The following is a 27019-nucleotide window of genomic DNA, read 5'->3' on the forward strand; positions in this document are numbered from 1 at the left end:
GAAGTTGAATCGATCTTCGGTCGATCTATCTGAAATTTTGAGGAGAATCGCGCAACACAAAGTCGGCAATGGTGTTTCGAACGTAGCCATAGTCGTCGGTCCGGTTGAAAAAAAGAGCTCGGTAGCCGAAAGTTAACATCGCCGGCACGTACCTCTGCCGGCAAAAGTTATTGCGTTGCGGTAATTAAATCGCTACGGACATGGTAGAGGGGTGAAAGGGGGGTGGGCATCGGAGTCGGCGCGTTCGCGAAACGTCGAATTAAATTAATCATGTCGATATGCCGCGGCCTCCGTCCTTCGATAAATTCGCCGAGCGCTCCGCGGCAATCGAATTAATCCCGTCGCGTGCAGACTTCGATGAAACGCCGGGCTCGAGATTGCCGGCCAACGCCGGGGCTTTCTCTCTTTCCACCTTCCGTCGCGTTATTTGTTGCTATTCATTACCATGCGCCCGGCATTATTATTCCGGTATCAACGTGTTCCGTGCCGTTTGAAATTTCGCCCCGCCGATTGCAATTTCGAAACCGATCGCCGAACTGTCCGCGGCACTCTTTGAACGCGCCGGATATCCTCCGCGCGCGTTCGTCTCTGTTCGCCTCTTCCCATTGTCTTCGTTACGGAGAATAGAAAATCCTGTTATTCGAGCTTCTTTGTCCGTGCGATTTACTCTCGTTCCGGCGATTCCAATTGCCGCGAGCCGAGCTAATTGTTCTCGCGTTGAAAATTCGTCGCGACGTTTCATAAAAATGCACGAAGTACCGTTGTACGTACATCGAACGGTAATTTCGCCCAGAAATGTTCAGAATCGATCCGGATGCTCGGGCAAATCCGAGAATACCGAGTCGCGATTCTTCGAGCCACGCGGCTCGCTTTTTATAGAGACTCGGGGCAGTTGGTCAATAAAAAGCAGCGCGTCGGTGCAGATTGATTATAATGCGCTCTCTCGGAAGCGTTTTACTTCTAGAAATTATCGAAATAATAGAAGGCACGGTCTCTTTACAATCGCGCGAACTATAACCGGCCTCTTTAGTGCTCGCCTCCGATGATGTCGGAACGAACGGCTATGGTTTCGCAAGCGGGCCATTAGCGAGCGCAAGTATTTAGCTTCGAAAGGTATATCTTACAGCGACCGTCCTATTCGCTCGATCTGGCACGCCGCCACGATTTCTTTTCCCCAAATTAAAAATTAAGACGAATGAAAGGAACCGACCCAACATAATTTCGGCTATCAAACGGCGTTCACCGTAGCCGCTTTTATTCTGCTGAATAAAAAGGAAAAACGGCTATTCGTGTACAGGGCGCGGAGAAAATTCTGTTCCTCCTTTCTGCCAATGTTCGGTGTCCAAATTTACCTTTCACATCCATTAGGTTTCGCGTGCATATTAATTTCTATTAAATCGCTTCGTATTCCAAGAGTTGTTAAAAATGTGAGAGATCGTTTGTCCATTTTCTGCGCGATCCCGAGCGCGAATCAAAGATAAATTACTGTAATTTCATTCGACGAGTGATACAATTAGTTTATGAAATGTTTGTTCTCGCTCGACGAACGATATTAAATAATATATAGGATATATTATACAATAATATGTAATTCCAACGAACGGTACGAGACGAAAATACTGTACCGTATTTCCTCCGAGAAATCTCTTAGTTCCGAAGTGCGAATAGCTCGGAGTGGAACGGCTTTGTGTTTTATTCTTTCGGAGAGTTTATTGGCGGAAGATCAGCAATTTATTTACGGCCTCGCGTAAAAGACAAGAAGTCCGGCGGCCGGGCGTAAAGCGAACGCGAAGAAAATTCCGAGCGTGGCTACATACATAGTTGTTACAGCTCCGCTACTCCCTTTATCCGGACAGGACACTATATCGTGTATCTTATTCCTGCTCATCCGGCGGCGCTCCCCGCGGAGTTCCATCGACGTTTCCAAGAAGCCCGTTTTCTTCGTTTTCGTCCGTCGTCCTTCGCCCATCGTCCTTGCTCCTCGTCGACCGCACGCTGCTCTCCGTGACACCTAATTTTCGCTTGTATTCCGACGCCCGCTACGAAAATATCTTCCCCCGTGAAAGGGGTCCTAAGCGTGAGATACGGGCACGACAGCGATACGTTATTCGGGCTCCAGTCGAGACTTCGCAGTCCCGCGAGTTCTTTCGGATCGGCTGTGTTTCTTAATCGAAACGGTTCTTCGTTATTTCATTATATTTCTCGAGGCTGCGAGAACATCTCGCCGGCGATTGGACCGTCGATGAGTTATCGCTCGCTCGGCGAACCCGAAAAATCCGCATGCTAATCGCGGTAATTAATCTTGCATTTTGCGCGTTCCACGCGTCCCGTATGCTTCGCGTTCTCTTCTATGCTCTAAATCTTATTAATATATTCTACATAATAATCTACATAATAATCTCTATATTAATCTATATAATATATTCTTTAACGCGCGGCCTACATTTCATTTATTTCTTATATTTACATCTTTTACATTTTTTTGTTTTTACATTTTCTTTCATATTTTTCATAGTTCATTCGATTTTTCATATATATATTCTGTTCGCGTGACACGTGCTCGCAACATTTGATATTTTATACGTTCTATAAATTCGGCGCATTCTATATATTCTCCGGGTTCTATGTTTCATAGATTCGTATGCGCTTGGCACGTCCTGTTTTCTATATGTATATTCTGTACGTTTTATATTCGATTAAATTTGTCGAGCGTCGAAGCTGCGTGAGATATTATACGCGGACTGACTCATAGCTGCTGGCCATCTTTTTTATGTTTCTCATGAGTCACTTCCTTTGATAGTGTATCAGCCGTATATCGGTCGCAGACTGACGATCAGACAATGCATTAGTCATAGCAAGCGACTTTGTTCTCTTCTGTACACGCAATGATTCAGTTCCTCTGATATTGCTATAGACATCGATATGTGTACGTACGTACGTTCGCCAGATTTTATTTTCACATCATTTGAAAACTATTATTTTACCACGTTGAATATACAGTGGGTAAAAAAAGTATTCGCAAATCACTTGAAATTTGATAACTTCTTTAAAACTGCACTAAACGACTTGAATTACTCTTAGATGAGACAGTGATTAGACAATGACTAAAATGTCTTTTTTTCTAATTTTGCTATTACTATGAAACGGCAGAAAAAAAGCAATAAAAAAAACTCTCGTTCTTCGACCGTTTCATCCGAGCCTACAATAAAAATTTAAAAAATGTCTTTTGCTGCAAATCGTTTCAACCGCACTAACCGATCGCGGCGGCCATATTTCAATTTCCATTTCCAGAACAGCGACGCCACGTGCACCGTGCTCGAGAGTCTACTTACAATATCAAACTAAACGTCGCCCACAATTCGTCGCGAACCGAACAATTCCATCGCGAACTTAGGCGAGCAAACAACGAATCCCAACTATGCACGTCGTGCTCGCGACAGCCTAACATCAAATAACCGCGACGCTAAAATTGATTAAACTACTTTGCCGGACAAGATGTCAATAATAAATGAGTCGAGTCGCGCGAGAAGCGATTGCCGCAGCTGCGACCGTGCGCAACGTATTCACGCCATGGCAAAAACCACCCGGAACATTTCCAGCCGAAACAAGTTGCCTAACTGCTTAAACGGCCATTTGCTGCGCTACCTGAAGACCTTTATCGCAGACCCTCGAACTCCTCGCGGGCCCTGTTTACTCCCCCGCGCGCCCGACACCTCGATTTTTAGAGGCATCATTAGCGAACCAGCCTCGCAACACGCTCGCACCATGCTCGAACCGCGCCGGTTTTTGCGTGCGAACACGTGCGCGGCTCGAGAGAAAGGGGAAAAGGGAGAGAAAGGGAGAGGGAGAGAGAGGGAGACAAAGAGGGCGAGGGAGAGAGAGAGAGAGAGAGAGAGAGAGAGAGAGAGAAAGAGAGCAAGACAAAGAGGGCGAGAGAGAGAGAGAGAGGGAGAGAGAGAACTTGAGGGAGAGAGAGAGAGCTCCAGAGAGAGAAAGCTCCAGAGAGAAAGCTCCAGAGAGAGAAAGCTCGAGAGAGAGAGAAGGCTCAAGAGAGAGAGAGAGCTCCAGAGAGAGAGAAAGCTCGAGAGAGAAAGCTCGAGAGAGAGAGAGAGAGAGAGAGAGAGCTCCAGAGAGAGAAAGCTCGAGAGAGAGAGAGCTCCAGAGAGAGAGAGAGAGAGAGAGAAGGAGCGAGAGAGAGCGATAAAGTGGGAGCAGAGTATCATCGTGGAAATGAATGAGCGCATAAATCAGCGTTAACGATCGTTCGGCAAACAACTCGGGAGGCCGGGCTGGTCCCCAAATTAAATAAGTCCACACCGATCGCTATCGTCGGCTCTGGTGGCGAGCATAGGTAGTCGGAGACGAGCCGGCATCGATCTACGACGGAATGCATTATTCTTAGGTTCCGACGGAGCCTCGCGTTCCTTACCGAGCGTTTCGTCCGCGCCTGCTTTGCATATAACAGCAATAAAGTGGAGATTTATGCATTCGATACAATAACCGGCGAGATTCCGATCGGCACGGGACGGGCCGGATCGGGCCGGGCCGGGCCGGGCCGGGTTCTCGGGACAGCAACAGCTGCCTCTTTTTGCTGCACGTTGGACACCGTCGTCATGTGTGAGCGACTCGGGAAACGATTTGCAAGAACGGTTTCTATGATTAGACGTCGCGTCGAGGGTTCCTCAAGTTAGGAGATTTATTTCGGATGAGAAAACTCCTGGAGCCGCCACCGGGATCGTTGAATGCTTTCGCGGCTGTGGACTTGGGACTTTGCTCGTGATTTTTAGAGATGAAAAGCCCTGAAAAGGATACAGAAATGTTATACTTATTTTTTTCACGTGGAATCACTTCCTGTTTGATTGTGCTGCGAATTCTGGATCACCCTGTATACTCAATGTATACATACATATTGAAAAAAATGTATATAATAATATAATATATTCAATATATACAATAATTTGCTCAACAATATCATTATACAGTAATAATAGTATATAATAATATGTATAATAATATATATAATATAATATATACAACAATATATATAATAATTTGCTCAACAATACAATTATAAAATAAAAATATTATTATTAAGATCTACGGTTATTTTTATTAATAAATTCTACTAAAATGATCGATAACAGTCTTCCGCATAAAGCGTCCACTGAAAGGATAATTATTCGCCCAGTCCCATGTTAGTACTCGAAGCTTGATCGCCCAGTGAGAAGTCCGAATCCAATGAATAGTGAATAGCCACTGTTCAAACAATAATGCTGTTATATTATTTCAAAATCTGCATCATCAAGGAAATTCAAACGGAGTGCTTTATTGCGTCCCCGACGGTATTGGCCTCCGGAGCGTCGCGCCGATAGTGAGTCGTGACAATCTTAATGGAGAATGCGGGCAACCGCGGTCGGGTTATTTGCATGATAGATGCCGGGAATTCTTAATTCAATTATTTCACTCGGAAATGGCTGGATGAATCCTATAAAGATAACCCGAATGAACACAACTGGATACGATTCTGTTGTTCCCTTCGGGAAGATATTAACTGATAACAGAATTATATACATATATAATATAATTACATATATAACAAATTGATGATTTGATCTTGAAAAAATAACCAGTGAAATATTTACGCTACAGGTGCAAGCTAGTTTGTACGAATAAAACAATTGTATAAACGTATAAAAATAATTCTATATAAACTAGAATTAAAAATAATAATTTAAATATATAACCGAATATATTAAAAATTGTTGGACATATTGAAACATTATTTCAATATCATTTTCTTATAAACAAAATTTCGAATTTATAATTTATCTGTCATACAATATTATTTGTCATATAATTATTATTCGTCGTAAATATTTTCAAACGTTCGTCTTAAAAGAGTTCAATTTCAACAAATCCTCAACAAAGGCTGTCGAATCGACTGTTTAATTGCGAATAAGAAACACTACCAAAAGACCACAGAAAAAAGATCGCGCACGTTTAAAGAGGCCGATCAACTCTTTCGAGACTTCCAAGGGGTGTCGAATCGGTTTCTCAGTTCGACGATCGATGGATTCTTTTTAGCGAACGCGTGCTGGAACGCGCGACGTGGATACACGGCGAATGGGATGTTTCTGCCGTCGGTCCAGCACTTTTCAGAAGTGACAGAATTGACAGAACACTCGAGCGGGAATCGTGCGTGGCCTGTGTCCATTAACGACGAAAGAATTCCCATTTCCGGAGTAGTTTTAAGCGGTCCGGCATTCTTTTAGCGGCGGCCTCCGTCGAACAAAATTAGACACGGGAGAAACGTCTCTGCGTTCGCGGCATTTACGTCTCGTCGGCCGTGCGTTAAGTATACACATTTGTCGGCGCATTTGCGGTTTACGTGAGTCCATTACGCGGTCGATCGAATCGCGATAATTGTTGCATATTTTGCAGCTTGCATAATTGTACATTCTAATTCAATTTATTCCTGTAGAAATTATTTCATAGATTTTCTTGTTGTTCGTAACAACAAGCTTTCTGTCGCCAGAATTCCATTTTTTAACCATCCGTTATTATTTATTATTTAAATATATACATGGCTGAACTCTTTATTTTATAATATTATAAAAATTGAAAATACAGCTTTCCATTCAAAGATCGAGAAAAAGAAAATGAAATTTCTTTGCACTTCCTTCTCGAGCTCGAGTAACCGTATTTAACATTTCTCCCGAAAAATGCGAACTTTTCGAGATCCGTATAGTCACGCGATCATGCGATCGGTCGTCTACGCGCAGCTCGCTTCGTATCCGCCGAAGGAATCGCCGCGATATCGCAGGGGGCTTCCGAACTCCCTCGAAGGCACACTTAATTTCGGATCCACGGGTCCCCAGCATCCGATACCCGCGTTTCATTTCGGCCGACGTTTCGCGACCCTAAGAGAAATCAATTGTCGGCGTGCAACGGCACACGTGCCAAAGGGCTTCTCGAGGCGAACGCAATTTCCCGGCGCGGCGCGGCGCGCCGAGGGAACGAAACGCGTTGCAATTCGATCGCGAGACACCTCGCCGAGCTTTCGACTTTTATCGTGGACTCTTGGCACTCAGTTTTAAATTTCCTGCGATATCGGGTGATGGGGTGGCGGAGTGGCTTCGCAGGGGGCGAGAGGGAGAGGGGACGGGAATCGACGGGAAGAAGAGAAGCCCGAGTGGAAAGTAAGCGGATCGCGCGGGCTCGCGAAATAAAAAGTTCCGCCGAAGTTTCCGAAGTGTGCCGAACCGGCGAATTCAGCTCCCGACCGGATCGGAACGCCGTGTTATCCGAAAAGTTAATCGGCGAAGTCGGTCGTTAGCATACCGAGGAACGTTCTAACCCGGAAATCCGCTTTCCTCGCCGCAATCGTAATATTTTCTCGCGCTGGAAGGAACGATCTCTCTCTCGACGGCTCGATCCGCTCCGCTTCGCGTTCGGCTTCCACTCGTTTCGGAGTTTCTCGGGAACGATTAAGATATCGTTGCGTTCTTTATTCAACTACGAAACTGCCGTGCGTTCGACGTAAATGGAACGACTCTCTTTAGAGAAATGGCAAGATTCGATCTCTGTATTTCGATTTTGTCCGATCTTTGTTAGAAAATGTGCTCGAACGAAGAATTTCATTGTAATTTCATGATAATTGTTAATAAGTATGAAACGGGTTATTCGGTGTTTGGAACGTCAATATTTACTTTCAAATATTTATTTTGAGTTTTCTGGTTATGATTTTTTTAAAACGAACGAACGAACGAATGAATATCGAGTAAATTTTGCGTTACGTTGTAATAAACGTTCGTTATAATTTAATTTTATATTGAAAATGTATTATCATCGATGCGATTTCCGATTTAAATCAATTAATTTAGATTTCTATTATGAATCTATTATAATTTAAAATTTCGAGTTAAGTTCTTATCAAGAATATACTAAGATTTAAATTGCTATTAAGAATCTATTGTAATCTAAAATTTCCAATTAAATTCCTATCAAGAATCTACTAAAATTTAAATTTCTATTAAGAATCTATTACACTATATTTTCCGTACATTTTACTTACCATACTCGACCGCCATAATCGAAAGGATTAAGAGCAAAAACGACTCGTTCTCGTATCATTTTGTTTTCCCGCAACCACTGCGGAACAGCGTTGCATCGCTGTGAAAACCTTGACAAAAGAATCGCAAGGATCTCCGCTGGAATTTGTGCCGCTGTCGGCGAACCTGCTGAAATATCCAGCGCAAAACAAAAAAGAGAAAGGAAAAAAGAATCGCTGGAACAAAAAGCGTGTGCCTGGCCTCTGCTGTGTTCTTCCGGCGAAGTTTATTCAGGTATTACAGTGCCGGGCAATGTAAATTCTGATTATCGGAAGTTGAACAAATTGATGAAGTGGTTTTCACGGTCCAGCGGACGGAGGAGTGCTACTCGTCTGTTCGCGGAGTCCAGGCAGAGCCCAGTCGAGGGCGCCCTGTATCTCGTTTCACATCCCGGCGAAATTCGCAAATATTTGCGCGACAAAGAATATTTGCAAAAATGCAGGATTCCGGCCGAACCGGTTGCGAGAGGCCGTGCGATACTCGAGAGAGAGAGAGAGAGAGAGCTCATAACAGGATATTGGACGTTTCATGCAAATGAAACATTTGTACAAATTGAGTTCCGCTCGGACTCGATTTAAAAAATTTCGATATTTGCCATCGGGCCCCGTCGGTGTCCGTTTAATAATACGCCGGGACTACTACTATAGGGGGGTGACTCTTACTCTGATTTACTTCTAGCCGCGCTCGACTCGACGCGCGGGTCATTTTTAATTTAAAATCTATGCTACGCGCGCGTCCCGAGGGCAGTGCAATTATTTGCTCACGTTCGTACATTAATTTCTCGACTGCCGCATAAAATGTATCGAATGGATCGGCAAATAGAAACATGTATAGGAGAAATATGTTCGGCGGTATTTCATAGGTCGAAACGAAGCTGTCGCGAAAGCACAGTAATGTCTCCCTTACTGACGGTCAGATTGTCCACTAAATTGGACAATTTGGGAAGAGGAGATACGAGCCCTGCGGCTCATTTTTATAATTGTGGACAATTTATAACTGTAAAGATAAACAGCAAGGCTCGAATAATCGTCTCTCTTCTCCCTAAATTGTCCATTTTTGTGGACAATTTAAGCGTCAATGAGAGAGACATTGCTGTATAGCCTGTTCTCCCTGATTTTCCTTCGGGTTGTCAACGAAAATTGACTATTTGGGAAGACTGGGATACGATTATCCATTGTAGGTTATTATATTGTTATAGGCTATTATTGTTACGTACGATTATCTATTATAGTTGTAGCATAATCGTTTGAAAGTATAATAGAAGATTCTGTGTCGAAACACCACGGAATGAACGAATAGTTTCAGTGAATAAAATGTAAATCCAAGAATGAATAACAAAGTAAAATAAAATAATTATAATAAAATAAAATGTAAAAAAAACGTCAGCTTTCTTTGAATTAGAATAACAGAGAGACGCGTAAGGATTCATTTGAAATCCGTGTCATCCCTTGGCGAGAACGAGATTTCTCGAATAAAAACTCCCAACGATAATTCCATTTCACTTTATCCCGGATGATAGCAGCATAAAACCAAGAATAAAATAAAATGTAAAATATTAGCTGTGCTCCCCTTGAACTCTAGTAACACAGAGAGAAAGAGAGAGAGAGACGTGTAAGAATTCATTTGAAATGTGTGTCATCCCCGTTGGCGAACGAGATTTCCAGGGCGGACTGCCATAAAAACGTCATTTTACTTTATCGTGATCTATAAAATGTAAAGCTACGAGTGAAACGAAATATTCGAATGAAATGTGTGTGTAAAATCTTCGGTATGTTTCTCGTTCGTTTCGGTTAACGGAGACGAAAAAAAAATGGTGTAAGAATTCAGTTAAAAAATGCGCATCATCCCCTCCGCGAGGAAGCAAAAATTTCGAAACATCTCGCCGGAAGTTTCAGCCTAGAAAGCTCGATAAAATATTCCTCCGGGGAGAGGGGGGGCTGCGGCGGTGGGCCTTTCCGGCTCTAATAAAAAAGGCAGATGGAGAAGCGGCTGCAAGTTTCTCGCTAAACAAATTTCAAACACTCCGCGTTCCTCGAGCCTGCGGAACCTTCCAAGAATCCGCCCGCCCCCGTTGTTTTCTCGTTATTTCATATTACACTTGCAGCAGTTTCATTACTCTTTCGCTTGAACGCCAAGAGGGTCCTCTCCCTCTTCCGACGGAGAATTTTCGCCAAAAGACGAAGCTTTATTACGTTCTCGCGTAATTTTCCCCCTCACGGACGTAATATCTCCACGGATGGTCACTCGTATGCCGTCCGACAAGACGCGCGCGCGCGTTTTGCCGTCTAATATTAAAAGTTGAAACAAGAATTTCTTACTTGTTCGCGTTATTCTACTCGACACCGCGACGGCCGTCGTCCCCACCCTCATCCCCATCCCTTTCACAGCACTTCCGAAACGTTCTTTCGTTTCAATGAAAATTCTTTCCTGTTCGGGCAACTGTTTACCGTGCGCTCGAGACGATTTTTTACGAGCTGCGAGAGACTTCGCTTGTAAAGAGTGAAAAAAAACTACGCGAAAAGCGTTCCTTTGATTTATTCGACGTCGCTGCTTGAATTTTTGCAACACCTTCTCGACGATGCTAGTTTCATTGGATGTGCTAGGATGTTTGCAGGGGAAGCGTTGCTATCATAAACGATTTTTATTCGTTTATTTATGGGGGTGAAACCGAGCTGAGAGAATAAGAAAATGACTCCTTTTTAAAGAGAGTCGATAAACGCTAAATTAATATATATATATTCTTCTCTGTTCCGAAGAAATGATGGCGTTCCTTGAATTTGCCTTTATTTTGTAAAATGAGAGAGAGAGAGAGAGAGAGAGAGAGCAATAGTTCGCAGACGAAGATGTTGCTCACTTAAACGATTTTTATCATTTTAGTTGAAATGAGCTAAGTAAATGTAAATAAGAGTTTCACGTGTGTGTGTCTCGAATAATTCAAAGTATCTGAAATAATTAACATCTTTCACGAAGCAACGAAATCACAGTTCACCGCTGATCGAATAAAATTGTTAGACTCGCATGTCGTACACGAACTATCCGCTGAATTAAACCAGTATCGCTTTTTTCCAGCGAGGCCAGGTATCGTTAACGACCATTTTGTCTCTTTCCAGGTAACAACTGTACACTTGTCCCCGTAAAATTCAGTTCGCGCGAATCCCGGGGCCCGAGGATCCACTCCCAGCCATCAGGTAAATGGTTTACGAGGTGCGTAATTAAACCTGATCATCTTAACGGCCGTTGCAGCGGCAGCAGATATCGGGCCAGTCTCTTCGGACTATAAATACTTGCGATAGCCTTTTAATTGGAATTCATGGGGTCGAGTTGCATACTATTCCCATCCGATAATCTTCGGAGCTGTGTTGCGTGATATCGGGCCAGCGAGCAGTTAGGCCTGTTCGCGAACGAAACGATAGACGTATCGGGCCAGCCTGTTGCTCAATTACTGTAAATTTCGATCCGGCTATTAATTAGAGCTGGAACCCGACTCGCTTTGTTCGCACGATTCTTCTGGTCTTCGCGTTTCAACCGGTCGGTCTGTCTAGCCTAACCTTGAAAACACCTCGGAGGACCGTAATGCATCGAGGGGGTGTTGATTATTTTTAATTACTCGGCCTTTTAATTTCACGCGATCGCGGTCCAGTTCGATTCGCCGATTAAAATTGTTTCGGTCGAGATAGCAGACCTAGGCAGATTTGAAGTTACGTTATTTGGAATATTATTCGAGGTGATATTGTTATTATGGAATAATATTTCAAATTATTACGTTATGTTTTTTGTCATATTAGATATGCAGGAATGACAAAAGAATGTATTATTTGAAAATAATTTCGAGGTTATGTCAATCATTTCGAGGATCATCAAATAATTCATTATTCGAAATAATTGCTATTGTTTCAAATGGGTCGATATCATTATTTTCGAAACAAAGGGTTGTGAACACAATGGTTTGAAACGAACGATTCCAAATGGTTCATTTTCATTTCAAATAAAATATGGCCGCGTCTATCTAATGGCAGCACGATATCGAAATTTCGTAGTTTTTCCAACAACAACAACAAAAAGAAGCACGCGAATCGAAAATCACGGCCGTCATCGGCTACGCGGTTATTTAAATTTCAAAATTTCACGCCTCGATCGCGGAGCGATGCGAAGGTTGGTATTTCCATCAACCGGGATAAGCGAAGAGAGAAATTGGTTTCATATCCGCTGAGAGATTTAACTTCGTAGTTCAAACTACAATAAACATGTTAATCTTCTTTATTAATGTTCCCGGTTTCCTCTGCTGGAAGCACTCTTTGCTATTCGTGCCCTGCATTAATGAGCAGCAGATTTTGAATTTCAAATTACACGCCGCCGGTCATAGATAGAATTCCCACGTTTTCTCGTCAACTGAAAACAAAAAAAACAGCCCGAGCGAAACGAATCGTTCGCCTTCCTCCATTATTGCCGCGTTAGCAACATTGAAACTGCGTGTCCGCTTCTATTCATAGTTACAGCAATGTCTCCCTTACTGACGCTCAGATTGTCCACTAAAATGGACAATTTGCAGCTCGTTTTTATAGTTGTTGACGATTGGTGACTGTAAAAATGAACTGCGAGGATCGAATAATCGTCCCTCTTCTCCCTAAATTGTCCATTTTTGTGGTCAATCTGGGCGTCAATTAGAGAGACATTACGTACTTCGAACGAGCTCGAGAACTCGTTTCGCGGAAGTACCATAATTTCGGGGTACCCTGCATACCGATTACATTACGAATCTGTCGTCTACTTCGTCCGGTCGTGCAACGCGCTAGAAACAACGCAATTATTAATCAATCGGATGGAATTAACCGCGAAACGAATATCGGTTGAAATTCGCGAAACCAGCGGGTCCGCCCCCGGTTTTCCGAAGTTCACGCACGGAATCGTCTCTGGTGAATACCGAAGGACGATCCCGGAACCTTGTACAAGTTCTCCTTTCTAATCTCGGCGGTTCCCGGCGCTCGAAGAGGATCGCAATTTCGCCGGGTCCTTCGTCTCCGGGCCGACGGAAATCACGCTGCCAGGGAAGAAACTAGCCCCGACTGACATTTGCAAATGACATTAGCCCGTATTAACGTAGCGGGTCTATCTGCGCCGAGACAAAACGTCTTCCTCTGACTTGGGCGTCGGAGTCGTCCCCGTAAATTAGTTCCAAGTTAATCGGTGACGGCGGCGGCGGCAGCGGCAGCGGCGGCGTAGGGTAGTAGCGCGAGCTCGCGCGAGCGCGCCCGGCTCTTCTGGAAATATGGCCTCGCGAAAAGAGATAATTTGCATTTTAATTGCGCCAGTCTGCGCCACACCACCGCCTCGCTCCTTCACCGCCCCCTTTCGCCACCCTCCGGCACCCGTCGTCCCGCTCTCACTCTCTCGTCTTCGCAGGCGTTGACACCCTTGCAACCTGCCCGCGCCTTTTCCCGCGAGCGCACCGCCCCTCTGAAAAGCTTTACACCCGACAAGCATTGTGCGACGATCCGGCCTCCTTTTTCTTTGAACCTCCCCCCCCCCCCCCCGTTCTCCTCGACCTCGACCAAGAGGAGCCAGAGGGCTGTGCCCCGTCTGTCGCCGGTTAAATCTCTCCGCGCGGAATAATTGGAAGACTATTAGTTCGTCACCGCCGGATTTTACCAATTTGTTTGTCGAACTGATACACCCGGGCTCGATACACCCGCCGCTGAAATATTCCTCTGCTCGCGTAATTGGCGGCGCGACGGCTGGCGACGCCCGACGATAAATCGCAGACGGAATTTTTTCGCGGACCCACCCCCCGCCCTCGACCCCCCTCGTGCCTCGGGAAATTCAATTTTAGCTGACGCGAGACCCGAACTTGCCTTATTGAACCGCCCTGTGTGCGTCTAACCGGGGGTGTCGCGCGCGCGCCACGGTTTCGCTCGGATTTTATTTGGGACACGCCGCTTTGATAAATATTGCACGATGTATATATATATATATATTGTCCGATATTTTGAGCGGCTCGCGGCTATGGAAATCGTAATCACCGTTGTCGGACGCCGTAAATCGATAATCACTGCACTCTGCGGATTTTATTTACGGTGAAAATCGATGGCTTGCGGTCGAAGGAGACAGTCAGCTGTCTACATTTAGTTTATTATTATTATTATTATTATTATTATTATTATATATGTATATAGTTTATTACTATATTATAGTATTTAGCATCCTCGTTTCCCCGAAAGGAGTCCTCCGCGCAGTCGCAGCGGAGCACAAGAATGCGTGCGCGTTTAATTGCAAGCGCGTTCAATTAATCCGGCCGATTCAGTTCTCGGGACCCCTTTAAATTTTTCCTCGGTCGCGCAACCCCTTTAAGCAGAAGGGCCAGAGAGGGTTGGCAGAGAGGGAGGAGAGAGTAACCCGAACACAGAACGCTTCAGAAGTTTACCAGGAAGATGCTCGCGAACTTTGCCTTTAGCTGGCAACCCCGCCGGGGCCATTAATAAATGGGGCTCTTAGAATAAGTTCGCCGGAATAATCAATAATTCGATGAATTATAGAGAGGAACGAATGACTCGGTCCGAAAATACCGGCGATCCATCGGCGGTAATATCTTACCTGGCTCGATGAAAAGCTTCCACGAAATTGCGGACCGTTTATGGTGAATCACGGGGCTCGCGCGTACATTTGACGAACTTCTGCCCGGTCGGATTATGCTCGATCGCTCGTCCACGGCCACCTACCCTACACTTTCCATCCCCGGAGCCGTTTCAGCGGCCTGGATAGTTTCCACGGGAATTAATCATCGTTAACGATCGATCATGCGATCTTGTCATATTATATTATATATTGTTACGGCGACTTGTCCGAATCAAGTCGCTGTAATGTGAAACTGCCCTGTTGTGAGCAGCTCCTTGAAAAAATAATGGAAGATAGGGGTTGCCACGGAAGTGTGTTACCAATAGACAATCGGAGCAACATATTTCAAATTGAAAGATCTGAAATATGATTGTATCATAGTTTATATTCTTTATTGTAAATAAAGTGTCTCGTGACGCGAGAGAAAGGGAGTGATTCGCAACAATATTATATAAATTATTTGCAACGTTCTATCATTTTGTTTTACGTTTCAAAACATTTTACTGAAAGAAAAAATACGCGTATACTTTCCAAATCGAATGTATATATTATAAAATCGATTAACCGTGCCATTGCATCGACCGCATCGTCGATATAAAAGAACGGAAACACGTGTAGAAGTGATTACTCGTTTTATATTTCTCTTTTATACACAAATTAGAATGCAGCCGAGTTTAAGTACGTAAATAGGGACGGTCAAATTAGCGATACACCATACCAATATACATTATACATGATATGTACACGATGCAGCATTAATGCTAAATAAATGCATGAACGATCATCTCCGCGGCAGAGACCCTCGGCGAGGCACAGTTGCCATCAGCATTCGCTCCGTAAAGTGCTATTAACTTTTATTTCACTGAACCGGCGTGGCCACGCCGGAAGATAGTCCGATAATCCAGCGAAATTTAGGTCGTGAAGCCTCGACGGAGCTCGGGCCGGCGAGGGGTTGCGAACGGCGCTGATTAAATATTAATTCCAATGTTTAATTCGATCCGCGACCGCCTCGAACGTCGCGTATCTCTTGCTGGAAAAACACCTTGGACGCCACCGTCACCTGGACAGCACCGGGTTTATGGTAGCCCGGTTCTGTCGCCGCCATTTTTACGACCGCCGCCATTGGCCGCAACGGTTTCGCGTAGTGACGCCGAAGGGCAATATTGCTTCTCGTAGAGTACGTCGTCCTGGGATCGATGTTTCATTCGGATACAGTAACGTCTCCCTTACCGACGCTCGGATTGTCCACAAAAATGGACAATTTTGGGAAGAGAAGATACGATTATTAATGTCTCTCTAATTGACGCTCGGATTGCCCACAAAAATGGACAATTTAGGGAGTGGAGATACGATTATTCTCGATCCTTGCAGTTCATTTTTATGGTCATGAATCGTCAACAACTATAAAAACGAGCTGCATAACTCGAATTACCATTTCTCGTACCATAATCGCTAGCATTTTAAACTGCGCACCTAATTTACCAGCGATCCACTAGCTAGTCCTAAAAAAGTCCAAAGTAACGATCATTTGCCCCACTTCCCAAAAAGGTTCACCGCTCCCTGGTCACGCGCACCCCTTGCGATCTACACAGTCCCGTACAATCCCATACGACCCCCATTGCTATTCCATAGTCTCGAACATTTAGAACATTGCGCCATCTTCCATCAGAACACTCGGCCCTAAGAGGTCCCCCGTCGTAAGCCCGCAATGGCCGCCATCAATTCCAGCGTGCTCACAATTGCGTCCTCTTCGCGAAGACTGGTTCGCCTAAGTGTCTCCCAGGCCTGTTGAATTAGTCAGCAGACTTTCAGAGGCCGGTCGAGTTTATCACCGAGGCTAGATGCAGCCATTACCCCAGCAGGCGCACCAGGGCACGCTGCCGCTGCTGGTGCTCGCTTTCCTGGACTTGGAAGGGGTGTCTCTGCTGCTGGTCGAGGTGGTCCTCTCGCGCTCCGAGCTCATCATCGCGTCCTTGTCCTTCGACATGTCCAGGCTGCCGCTCCGGTTGGTCTTCACCGAGGCTAGGGAGGGTCTCTTCTTGGCGTTGAAGTACAGCGACACCCTTCTCGTCTGCTCCTTCTTCGGCGAGTCCTGCCCGGACGAAGAGGACCTGCTCTCGTGCTTGTCCTCCTGGCCCTCGGACGTCGTGGTCGTGGTGATGCTGAGCCTCCTGGCTCTCTGCCTCGGAGCCTTGCCAGGCGACTCCGGCACCTCCGACGAAGCCACGCTGATCTGCTTCTTCAGGGACCTCCTTTGCACCGTCGGGGAGAGGTTGTTCAGCGTCTTCAGCGCCTTCTCCTTCCGGATCGTCCTCCTCCGACGCTGCCCGCTCGGAGTACTCGGCGCGCTCTCCTCGTGCGAACAAGTCTGCTCGTCCTCGTGGTGAGAGTCCCCGTCGATCGACGTCTGGGTCTGCACGGGGACCTTCAGCGCTTGGCTGTCGTAGTACATCAGCCCTCTCTGCGGGTACAAACCCGTTCTTGGAACGTACGACATGTTCTGGTACAGGTTCTGGCTCTGCAAGTAAGCGTTGGACGTGATCCTTCGTAAAGTGGACAGCTCGTACGGGTTCGACGGGCCGATCAGGGTGTGAGGGCTGGGCTTCTCGAAGGAGGTCACCTGGATCTCGTGTTTGGCAGCCGGGGAGATCAGTTTCCCGTTCAGCAACTGGTTCGAGGGGATCAGAAGACGGCTCTGATCCGTTTGCACTGGCCTGTACCTGTCCGCCAGCGGACCCGCGCGATGGAAATTCGGAGCGTTGTGCTGAGATCGGAAGTAGCGAGGATTGTCGTCGCTCACCTGGACCGACAGGGGTCTGGTCACGTTGCTCTGGTCTCTGTAACCGGAGGCCGGATCGAAGGTTCTCAGGAAAGGGTTCTTGAACACTCGATAGTCCATCGTCGGCAGTTTGGGGACCTCCGGCGTGTCCGGGCTGGCCGGTTGCTTCCTGGGCGGCCTCTTCAGGGTGACGCTTATGTGGGACCTGTACGGCTTCGAGTCCGATATGTTGTCCAAGGTGTTGTCGCTCTGGGTCATTATCTGCGGCCTGGCCTCCGCGCTGATCATCGAGGCTGGCTGAGACTCCGTGGACAGATCCTGACAGGACATGGACTTCGTCAACTGGTTGCAGGACCTGTCCTCGATCAGCAGGTTGTCCGTGCTGAGGAACGTCCTCTGCTCGCCTTTGCTTCTGAATACGTTGTCTTCGCAGGGTATAGCCCCGTTCACGTAAACGTCGGCCGATCCTTTCTGCAGCATCAGATGGCTCTTGGACACCACCGTGGACTCGGTCTTCGCGCTACAGGAGCTGCTCCCGGTGCCGAAGTGGCTGATCGTCGGCGAGGCGTCGTCGGGCTGTCTCTTCGTCTTCGAGGGCAACGGGGCGAAAAAGTGTTTAGGCTTGTCCTCGGCGTCCTTTGTCCTCGAGTCTTTCAACGGACCGACGTCGAAGACCCAGCCGTTTTCGGTTACCGTTTCAGGGTCCATCTGGTCCCCGAAGGGTGCGTACACGCAGCTTCCTTCCTTGGGCCCGAGATTTCTCCTTTGAAGAGGCGCGGAGAACGTCGAGAACGACGCGAAGCGTTGCTGGTCGCGACCGTAAGCCTCCGCGTCGATCGCACCGAATTGGGCGATCTGCTTCTGAGGAATCGTTAGGTTCGTTTGCCAGCCCGCGGGCGGCGCGTGCACCATCTGATCGTTCTCCAGACTCGGTCCAGGGTGCAACGTGTCCGTCTGTAATCTCGGGGACACCATTTCCTGCATGGCTGGCGCCATCATCAGATTCAAGGTGCTCGGGAACTTGAAGGGACACTCGGAATAGTAGTTGGAAGCACTTAGGCCGGGCGGCTCGTACGCGGCCGGATAAAACGGGATGTTCTCGTGTAGGTGTCTCGGCTTGAAGACCGGGAACGGGCTCTTCTCTTCTTTCGGCAGCTGGCCATCTTCCGAGGACCCTTTGTCCTTCTCCTTCTTCAGCTCCTCCTCCTCCTCGACCACCGACAGGTCGTCGAAATCGACGTGCAGTCTGTGCAGGCTGCTGCTGGTCATCTTTTCCGAGGAGATTTTCTGGTTCTCCGCGTTCTCTAGCTGTTCAGCTTTATTGAGATCCTTGCCGGGTACCCGAGTGGTTTTGTCCTCGTCGAACTCCTCCTCCTCCTCCTCGTCCTCCTCGTCCTCCTCCTCCTCCTCTTCCTCGAGGGAATAGTCGGACTGCGGACCGTCATCCTCGTCGGAGCGAATCTGAAATACAAGACGCTCTGGAATTTCGCCATCTAATCAGCGGACTGACGCGATATCTCCGCAGAACCGAGCTGATATACCGACGGTTTAGAGAAGTTTCCGGATTTCTGCGATTTAAACGACCTTTTTGAACAGAGTCATCCGCGAGTTTTATCTTTCTTTTGGACCGGATGTCGCAGCGAGAGAGTACGATTGGTTCGGGGTTCATTTTTCGAGGCGTCTTCGCAGTTTCGTTTGCGGATTCATCGCGATTATTCTGGACTCGTGAAAATTGTGCGACGTGGAAGTCAGTTGCCCGAATGAAATTGCTCTCCTATTTTCGGGTTTTATAATTGTTTGGGAGAAATGGCATCGAGAAAGTCTTGACTGGCTTGGGAAACACTTTTATAGATGCACTCTTTCGCCTCCAGAAATACATTTTCCGAATCAAATCTCTGGGTTAAATCACTTTGAGGATACAGTGAATTCTCCCTAATTTTTCTTTAGCTTGTAAACAAAAGCGAACAATCTGAGACATTGTATTCCCCCTTATTTGAGTTTCAGTTTTTAATTGTAGTTTTTAAGCATCGCACAAGATTTCTCAAAATTAAGCCGATCATTTGTTAAAATAATCGTTCTTCTAATCGCACTTCTTGATAATAATATAGGTCTTTTGAAAGTGTAACAAAAGATTTTGCGTCGAACCACGAATAAATGAACGAACAGTTTCAACGAACATACCATAATACTCCAGTCAATAGTATTACAGACTGACTGCCACAACACAATTGCATTGGACGATAAAACATAAACCCAAGAATGAAATGGTATATATACGTGTACACACGAAGATCAAGAAACGGCAAGAATATCGATTTCTCTTTACCCTCGAGACAAAGACCCTCTTTAGCGGCAATGTCCACACCGGAAGGGACCCGAACTAGGATCAGCGATCTGGGTAACGTTTTTATCCGAAATGCAATAACAGTGGTAGCATCGTTGTTTACGTATCGCCGAGGGGGGAGGACCGAGGACCTTCCTTTTATTGGAGTACTAAGAGATTTATCGGAGGGTGGGAGGAGGGGGGAGGTAAACGAGCCCGGCAACAAACAGCCCCGGAAGTCCACGGAATCGAATTATTGATCACTCGTCCCTCATTACACCCAATTTCCCGCGGACTACCTCGTATTCTTCGCTCTCCTCGCGGCTCTTCTGCCTCTTCAGGATCTCCTCGAGCTTGTCGTACTCGTCCCGTAGGCTCCATATCTCCCTACGCAGTTGCTCGTTCTCCTTGCGCAGCTTCTTGATGTCATTCTGGCCTGGAATCAATCGAACGTTCTGTTACGAAGATTTTCGAGCGGTGACTTTTTTCCGGGAATCGCGCGTGCTCTTCGAAGGTTATGTTCGCGCAGGGTCTCTTATTAAAACGCTTTATTCACCGGAAGTCTATCGACACGCTTTCCAATGTTTCTATTTTCTTTTAAATACAAATATTAGAAGAAGGTGCTACATTAAAGCAAATGGTTCATTGAATTGTCAATGAAATTGGCGCCTTTAACGCAGCAGTACACGCGTGGGAGTCTGACGAGTCCAAGCGTCGAGGGTGCATCGAACATAAAATCGAGAAAAGTACCTTAAAGTCGAGGCTTCGAGCTTTAATTTAAAGGAAATATCACTGTCCTACGATGATTTTTCGCGGAATTATCGTCGGTCGAAGTTGGTCTATTTTGCTCCATTTTTATCTGCTATAATTCTTTCGCGCAGCGCGTTTAAACAATTGTTTAATTTTTATTTCGGCTGATCCACGACGATCTAGCAGTCTAACTACGTCATGAAGATGGCGTAGACGTCGACTACCGACTGTATAATTTCGGCTAGTCTATATGAAACTACCCTAATGCCGCCTTGGAGACTAAATAGACGTCGACCGCTTCGCGCCGTCGAAAAATTCGCGAAACTAAACAAACCTTTTCGCACGCGGAACTACTTAGCCGACGGTTTATCGAAGTCCCGCGGGAAACGAGCTTACTCGAACTTTCCATTCCCGTTGCCACGTCTAGGCGCGCACTGTTCGCGATGTGTTTTTTCCGCGGAAATCACTTAATCACGATCCCCGGGCCGACAACAGACGGTGCACCTATCGAAACGATCGATCATTGGTCAAGCCTCGGCAACAATCTCTGGCCTCTAACCCTTCGTCTTTCTTTCCGTCAAGGAACCGGTGATAAATCACCCGGGCCAGACCGTCCAATTACTTAACCGGGCACAGAGATACGAATAAAGCGCCGGCACACGCTATCCCCCGGCCCGACGAAAGGCCTGTTTCGCGCGAAACAAATGAAAAATCGCGATCGCTGCACGGCCTTCCCTCCTCTTGACACGGTTTTTTTGATCGATCGCCCGCCGCCCACGGCCGCCCAGGACCCCGGAGATTAGGGGACCGATTAACAGGACTTCCAGTTTGCTTCCTTTGTGCTTTACTGCCTGTTTCGGGGTGATTAATGCCGTGTACTTGCGCCATGACGGCGGAGGAAGTGCGGAGGAAACGCGGAGTTTAAAGCAAACACGCGAGTAATGGGGCCGGGGCTGCCTTTTCTGCGGCGAGGAAACCCCGGCCTCTCGATTCTGCTGGATTCGGGCGTCCCTTTTGCGTGATTCCTTTACTCCGGGTAACTTATACTTTGATTTTTTTGGGAGGGGTTTAGTATCGTATCCGTTACAAGCTTATTAATAGACTGCGAATTTTTACGTGTTCGTGACGTCGTTGCATGTTCTCGATATTACGCGTCTGCTACATGGTTAAGAAGAATATATTTGGCTTAAATATATTATATGAAATATTAAATATTATATATAGTTATATATATGATGTTATACATTGTATATAATTATATAATATTATATATGTATATGTAATTATTTGATATATTTATATGATATTATATATTATATGTAATTATATGATATATTTATATGATATTAAATATTACATATATATTATATAATCATACATATTACAATATAATATAATCTAAATGAAATATGTTTGGCTTATCCAACCATAAGCAACACAAGTCAGCGTACAATATAACCTCGGTGACGAGACCTCAACCATAACCTTCAGGAAGAATCGTGCTCATATCCCGGCGACTTGGAAACGCTGTTTGGTCCAGTTTCACGGTCTGCTTATCGGCGAGACGAACACGGTTCATAAGCATCCGCGTGATAACAGGTCGGTTAATCTGCTCGGCGACCCGCGCCGGTGTAACAAGAAAAGCCATGTGGTAAATCAGGATTAGAGCGCGCACGGTTCTCGGAAATTTAAATAATTTAAATCTTTCCGGTGGTTCATAAATTCGGATTTTCCGCGCGGACACCGACGGCTATTTGGATCCTATTAAAACTCGCGCTCGCTCACGGTCGTTCTCGCCGAGTTGCGCGCGCGCGAGAGTACGCGACCTCTGTCCACCGTGACCGTTCATCCCTTTCTCGCTTTTGGCCTACGCCCCCGCGGAGGAATTCGCGGAATTAGCTGATATCTCGTCCGACCCGACCATGATATTTAAAGGCATTACGCCGGCCGACAAATTGCCCGGACCACCGCGAATTCTTCGCGCCGTTCGCGCGTCCGTCACCTTTCCACCGGGTGAGCGCGAATTATCTGTCCGTTATACAGGGTTTCTCATGATTGTGTTAACGCTTGGAATAGGGCGATTCCTGAGGTCGTTTGAAGTAACTTTTTCCTTTACAAACATTTTCTCCGGGGCGTCGTTTACGAGTTATTCATCGAAAACGGTGACCAATGGGAGGCGAGCACTCTGCTGGCGCTAGGCGAAGCCCAGTTCCGCTGATTGGCTCGGCCGCCTGGCGCCAGGCGAGCTCGCATCTCATTGACCAGCGTTTTTCGTGAATAACTCGTAAACGAAGCCTCGGAGAAAATTTCTGTAAAGGAAAAAGTTGCTTGAAATGACCTCAGGAATCATCCTGTGTTTATTATAGTATTAGATTGTGTAGAAACTCGTATAATTTAATGAGAGAGAGAGAGAGAGAGAGAGCCGTCAGTTGAAAAAGGAGGGCTCCTCGGAGTTCCAGGCTCGTTAATATCGGGCCCGTAAATATTTTTACCTTCGCTGGGCAAACAGAGGCGCGAACTTCTGCGCCCGGGGTTCAATCAGCCGGGCTTACGCGATTTCTTGTTTCCCGTTCAAAGGGAACACAGCCCACAGGCGTTTCCTCCGCGTTCGTTCGTTTGCGTCCCGGACGCAATTTCCATTTTTCAAAGGGGCCGCACGGAGGAGGAGCCGATGGGAACTTGACGAAACCAAATATGCGCGGCTCGCTGCCGCCACCGCTTTGATCAGCTTCTTGCTCGAGAAAAGGGCGAGTCCCGTCGCGGACCGAGCCGACCCGGCCCGACCCGCCACGGCCCGCGTCGGCCCGCGACCGACGTTTTCCTCTGCTTTTTCCAGAACGCGTACCAATCTCCGAGTTAATGTACGTCGTCTCTGTTTATGTACCTCTTCCGAACGGAGGCTACGCAGTCCCGGAAATATTTCCGTAGCAGGAGTAATAATTAATATCGAGGTGATTCGCAAGCCAGAGGCCGGTCGGCCGTACGAGCATCCGACGATTCGCGACCTGTTTGCGATACCAAGTGTGTCTTGTCGAGGCTGTCTCGCGCTTTACAACCGAGGAAATTGCCTGTCAGTGACTGGGATCAAGTGCCCAGATCGTGGAATAACCAAACCGTTTGGTAATTTCGAAACTTTAATATTTGCGATTTCTCGCATAAATTTGAAGATATAAATACAGATATATTGAAGATATACTGAAGATATAAATAATATAAATTAATAATACAAATTTGAAAGTTTTTGTGATATTTATAGAAGGACCAAAAAATTGTTAATGAAGTTATGAATAAATGAATAAACGAATAATTCTATTCTAAATAGTTTTGCTGCTCCTTCGAAAGGATAATCGCACGATCCAAGATTGCACAGGATAGTAGAGCAGGTAATCGTGTGGTGACCAATTACTGTGCCTTCGTATGGCTACATTTTTTGAATTTTCCGTTCGAAAATGAAGCAAATAAAAGAACAAACAAATTTAATATACCTTCTTCGATAAATATAAAGTTAATTATACCCGAGAACAAGTCAAAGGCACCGCACAGTAACCGGCCCCACTTACTCTACAGACACTAAAGCGTCGCGATCAACGTAAACCGCGAGCGATAGATCGATCCCCAGGTTCCTTCGCCGAAATTTCGCGTGACCCATCAATCTCGCAGCTGGCAGCAAAGTGGCGACAACTCTCATCGCCTCCGCGACAAGCCATCCGCCGGCTGTCGATGGTTAATTACAGGCTGGCTCGTAAACTGCGAGCTCGCCGGCTCATAATGGACCTTGACACGAGCGTGTCTGGGACCGACCGAAATTAGATTACCGCCGGATATATCCGGTATAAATGATCGCGATCGAGCCACCGACGCGCTCGAGAAGCGGATCTATCTCTCTGCGGGCCCGGTGTAACTCGAGGAACCGATTACCATCGGGCCGATCGCCTTTCGTATTTATAACGGCCGTTTAATCAACACGTCGCGAAGATTAACTCGCTCGGCCGAGCATCGGGAACATCAACGTTTTCGCGTTCGGATCGATGAATGATAAATAGCGGGGATTAAATTTAATGGCAGCCGGCCGTCTCTCTCCATCGCTCTCCCTTCTCTCGTCTTCTTCTCTCTCTGTTTCTCCCTCCTTTTCTCTCTCTCTATATATATTTCTCTCTCTTTCTCTCTCTCTCTCTCTCTCTCTCTCTATTTCTCTCTCCTTTTCCCTTCTACAGGGTGTCCCAAAAGTCTCTCGCAATCGGGAAATGTGGGATTCCTGAGGAGATTTGAAGCAACTTTTTCCTTAGCGAAAATGCGATCCGCGGCTTCGTTTACGAGTTATTAGCGAAAAACACTGACCAATCGGAGAGCGAGTGTGACGCAGCGGCAGTGGTCGCGAGGGCGTGGCGTCAGCCGTAAGCGTTCCCTCATTGGCCAGTGTTTTTCGTTGATAACTCGTTAACGATGCCTCGGAGAACATTTTTGTAAAGGAAAAAGTTACTTCAAATGACCTCAGGAATCCCTCATTTCCCGCAAGTATCATAATTTTGGGACACACTGTACATCTCCCTCCCTTTTTCTCTTTCTCTCTCTATCGCTATTCCTCTCTCCTCCTCCGAATCGCTCGGCAGCTCGCTGGATCGCGGGCACACTCGCAACACACGCCTGCACCGCTATCGATTTAGCAATTTGTCCATAGGCACGCGATATTTATGCGCACTCCGATTTTTAGACGGCGAGTTACGCGAACGGTGATCGATCAACGTTATTTCCTCCATTCTGGTTTTATCAATTTGCAAATGCAATGCGCTACGGCCGAACCATAAACACGGAAGCGTCTGTTTCGCGCACCATCCACCCAGCCCCCCCCCCCAGCCCCGGTTTCAATTGGCTCGATGCTCCGCGGTTTCGACGCGAATGATTGTAAGTGATTGCTGGACTGTAGATTTTGCGGATTTAAAATGAACTGCTTTGCCGAGCGTTCATTTCGTGGCTCGTTTAATGAAGTATCGGATAAGGGAAATTAATTCGTCTTTCCGTGTCCATCGTTTTGGAACGTTCGTTTATTTCTGCATAGATTTTGCATCTGGCGTTGTAACTTTCAAGCGAAAATATTTTTACAAATCATTTTTGAAGATGAATATATTAGAAATAATTTTTGTCGCTGTTTAAAATGGTTGTGCAAACCATTTGTCCCTAATGAGAAACAATTTATGAAATAATTATTCGTAGCTAACCAGGCTATAGTAAATTAAATTTTCAGATTAGATAATAATTTTACAAGCTATTTATAGCGATTAGAAATAAAGGATTCTTAAAGGATTTTTCTCGGTCGATGGTTTTTAATAAATTATTTCTTCGAGTTCGAAATCCTGTCACAAATCGCCTGTTCGGCTAAATGTATTTTATTCGAAAGCTATTTTCAGTTAAAAATCGCTAAGCGAACGATTTTCCTTCGTCGAATATAATTTAACGCCAAGAAATCATTTCTCGAGAAATTATTATGCTTAAAAAATCGTATCGCAGAGATCACGGTGCAATCTGTATCATCGAGTAGAAAATAGTAAAAATCATTCTGTTCGCGCAGAAAGATATATCATCGCGAGCACGCGATCATTTTATCGAGTTAACGTTCTCATCGAGTCTAGTCGAGCCCCCTAATCGAAAACAGCACGTCAACTAATACTTTCCGGCCGGAAATAATTTCATAAATCATTCGCGGGCGCAGTTAAAAATGAACTCTTTTCAGCGGAATGACGTGGACAAGACTATCGCCTCGAGGCAGCTGTTCCATTGACAGAATAACTAATGTTCCATGTAGTCACCGGTTACTCCCATGCCGTGTAAATCATAGGGTGCCCGATGTGTTTCGATACTCTCGAAGCCGTCCGGTTTCCTGCCTTCCGGAAGCCTTCTCGCGAACTTCGAGACTGAACTTTCAATTTGCGGGGCGGCGGCAACTATAAATTTCTTGATAGACGGTGCTCCCGTAGCGATTGAAATGTCGCCGAGGTATTTTAGCAAAAATTCCATGAAATTGTCGGTTGTCATCGTTGTTCTGCATCTGGTGCAGCGACGCAAACCACTATAATAAACTCGGCGATCCTTGCATTCGTGATGCATTCGCGTCGACGCGACGCGACGACACGCTTCAAAGCGATATTCTTTTCTGGAAATCTTTTCGCTTCAATTTCCTTTTCGGTAAATCTTGTAAAATATTTGTAAATCGAATCGTAAATGGAAGAAATGCGTCTATATAGATTTTGTTAAATTGTAAATATTTATATTTTTATCGGGGGCAGATTTTTATTTCTATTATTTCTATTATTTTTATTATTTCTATTGTTTCTATTGTTTTTATTGTTTCTATTGTTTTTATTGTTTCTATTCTTTCTATTGTTTCTACTTCTTCTATTGTTTCTACTGCTTCTATTGTTTCTACTGCTTCCATTGTTTCTACTGCTTCCA

At 45.9% G+C, this 27019-nt stretch overlaps 2 protein-coding genes across 9 annotated transcripts in view; one reads left to right on the forward strand and one right to left on the reverse strand.

Moving 5' to 3' along the window:
• The window catches only part of Ror (tyrosine-protein kinase transmembrane receptor Ror), a 304300-nt gene that overhangs the window by 54281 nt on the left and 223000 nt on the right, over positions 1–27019 (forward strand). The window lies entirely within an intron of this gene.
• LOC117224361 (uncharacterized) overlaps positions 15336–27019 on the reverse strand; it is a 55422-nt gene continuing 43738 nt past the window's right edge. For all 4 annotated transcript variants that reach the window (XM_033477228.2, XM_033477227.2, XM_033477229.2 and 1 more), the window contains 2 exons: positions 20122–20258; positions 15336–18960 (listed from right to left, as the gene is read on the reverse strand). In XM_033477228.2, the coding sequence (XP_033333119.2) occupies positions 16558–18960; positions 20122–20258 (2540 nt within the window). In that variant the 3' untranslated portion in view covers positions 15336–16557. The remainder of the gene's footprint in view (positions 18961–20121; positions 20259–27019) is intronic.

This window comes from Megalopta genalis, chromosome 13 (genome assembly GCF_051020955.1).
Source record: "Megalopta genalis isolate 19385.01 chromosome 13, iyMegGena1_principal, whole genome shotgun sequence".
Lineage (NCBI taxonomy): Eukaryota > Metazoa > Arthropoda > Insecta > Hymenoptera > Halictidae > Megalopta > Megalopta genalis.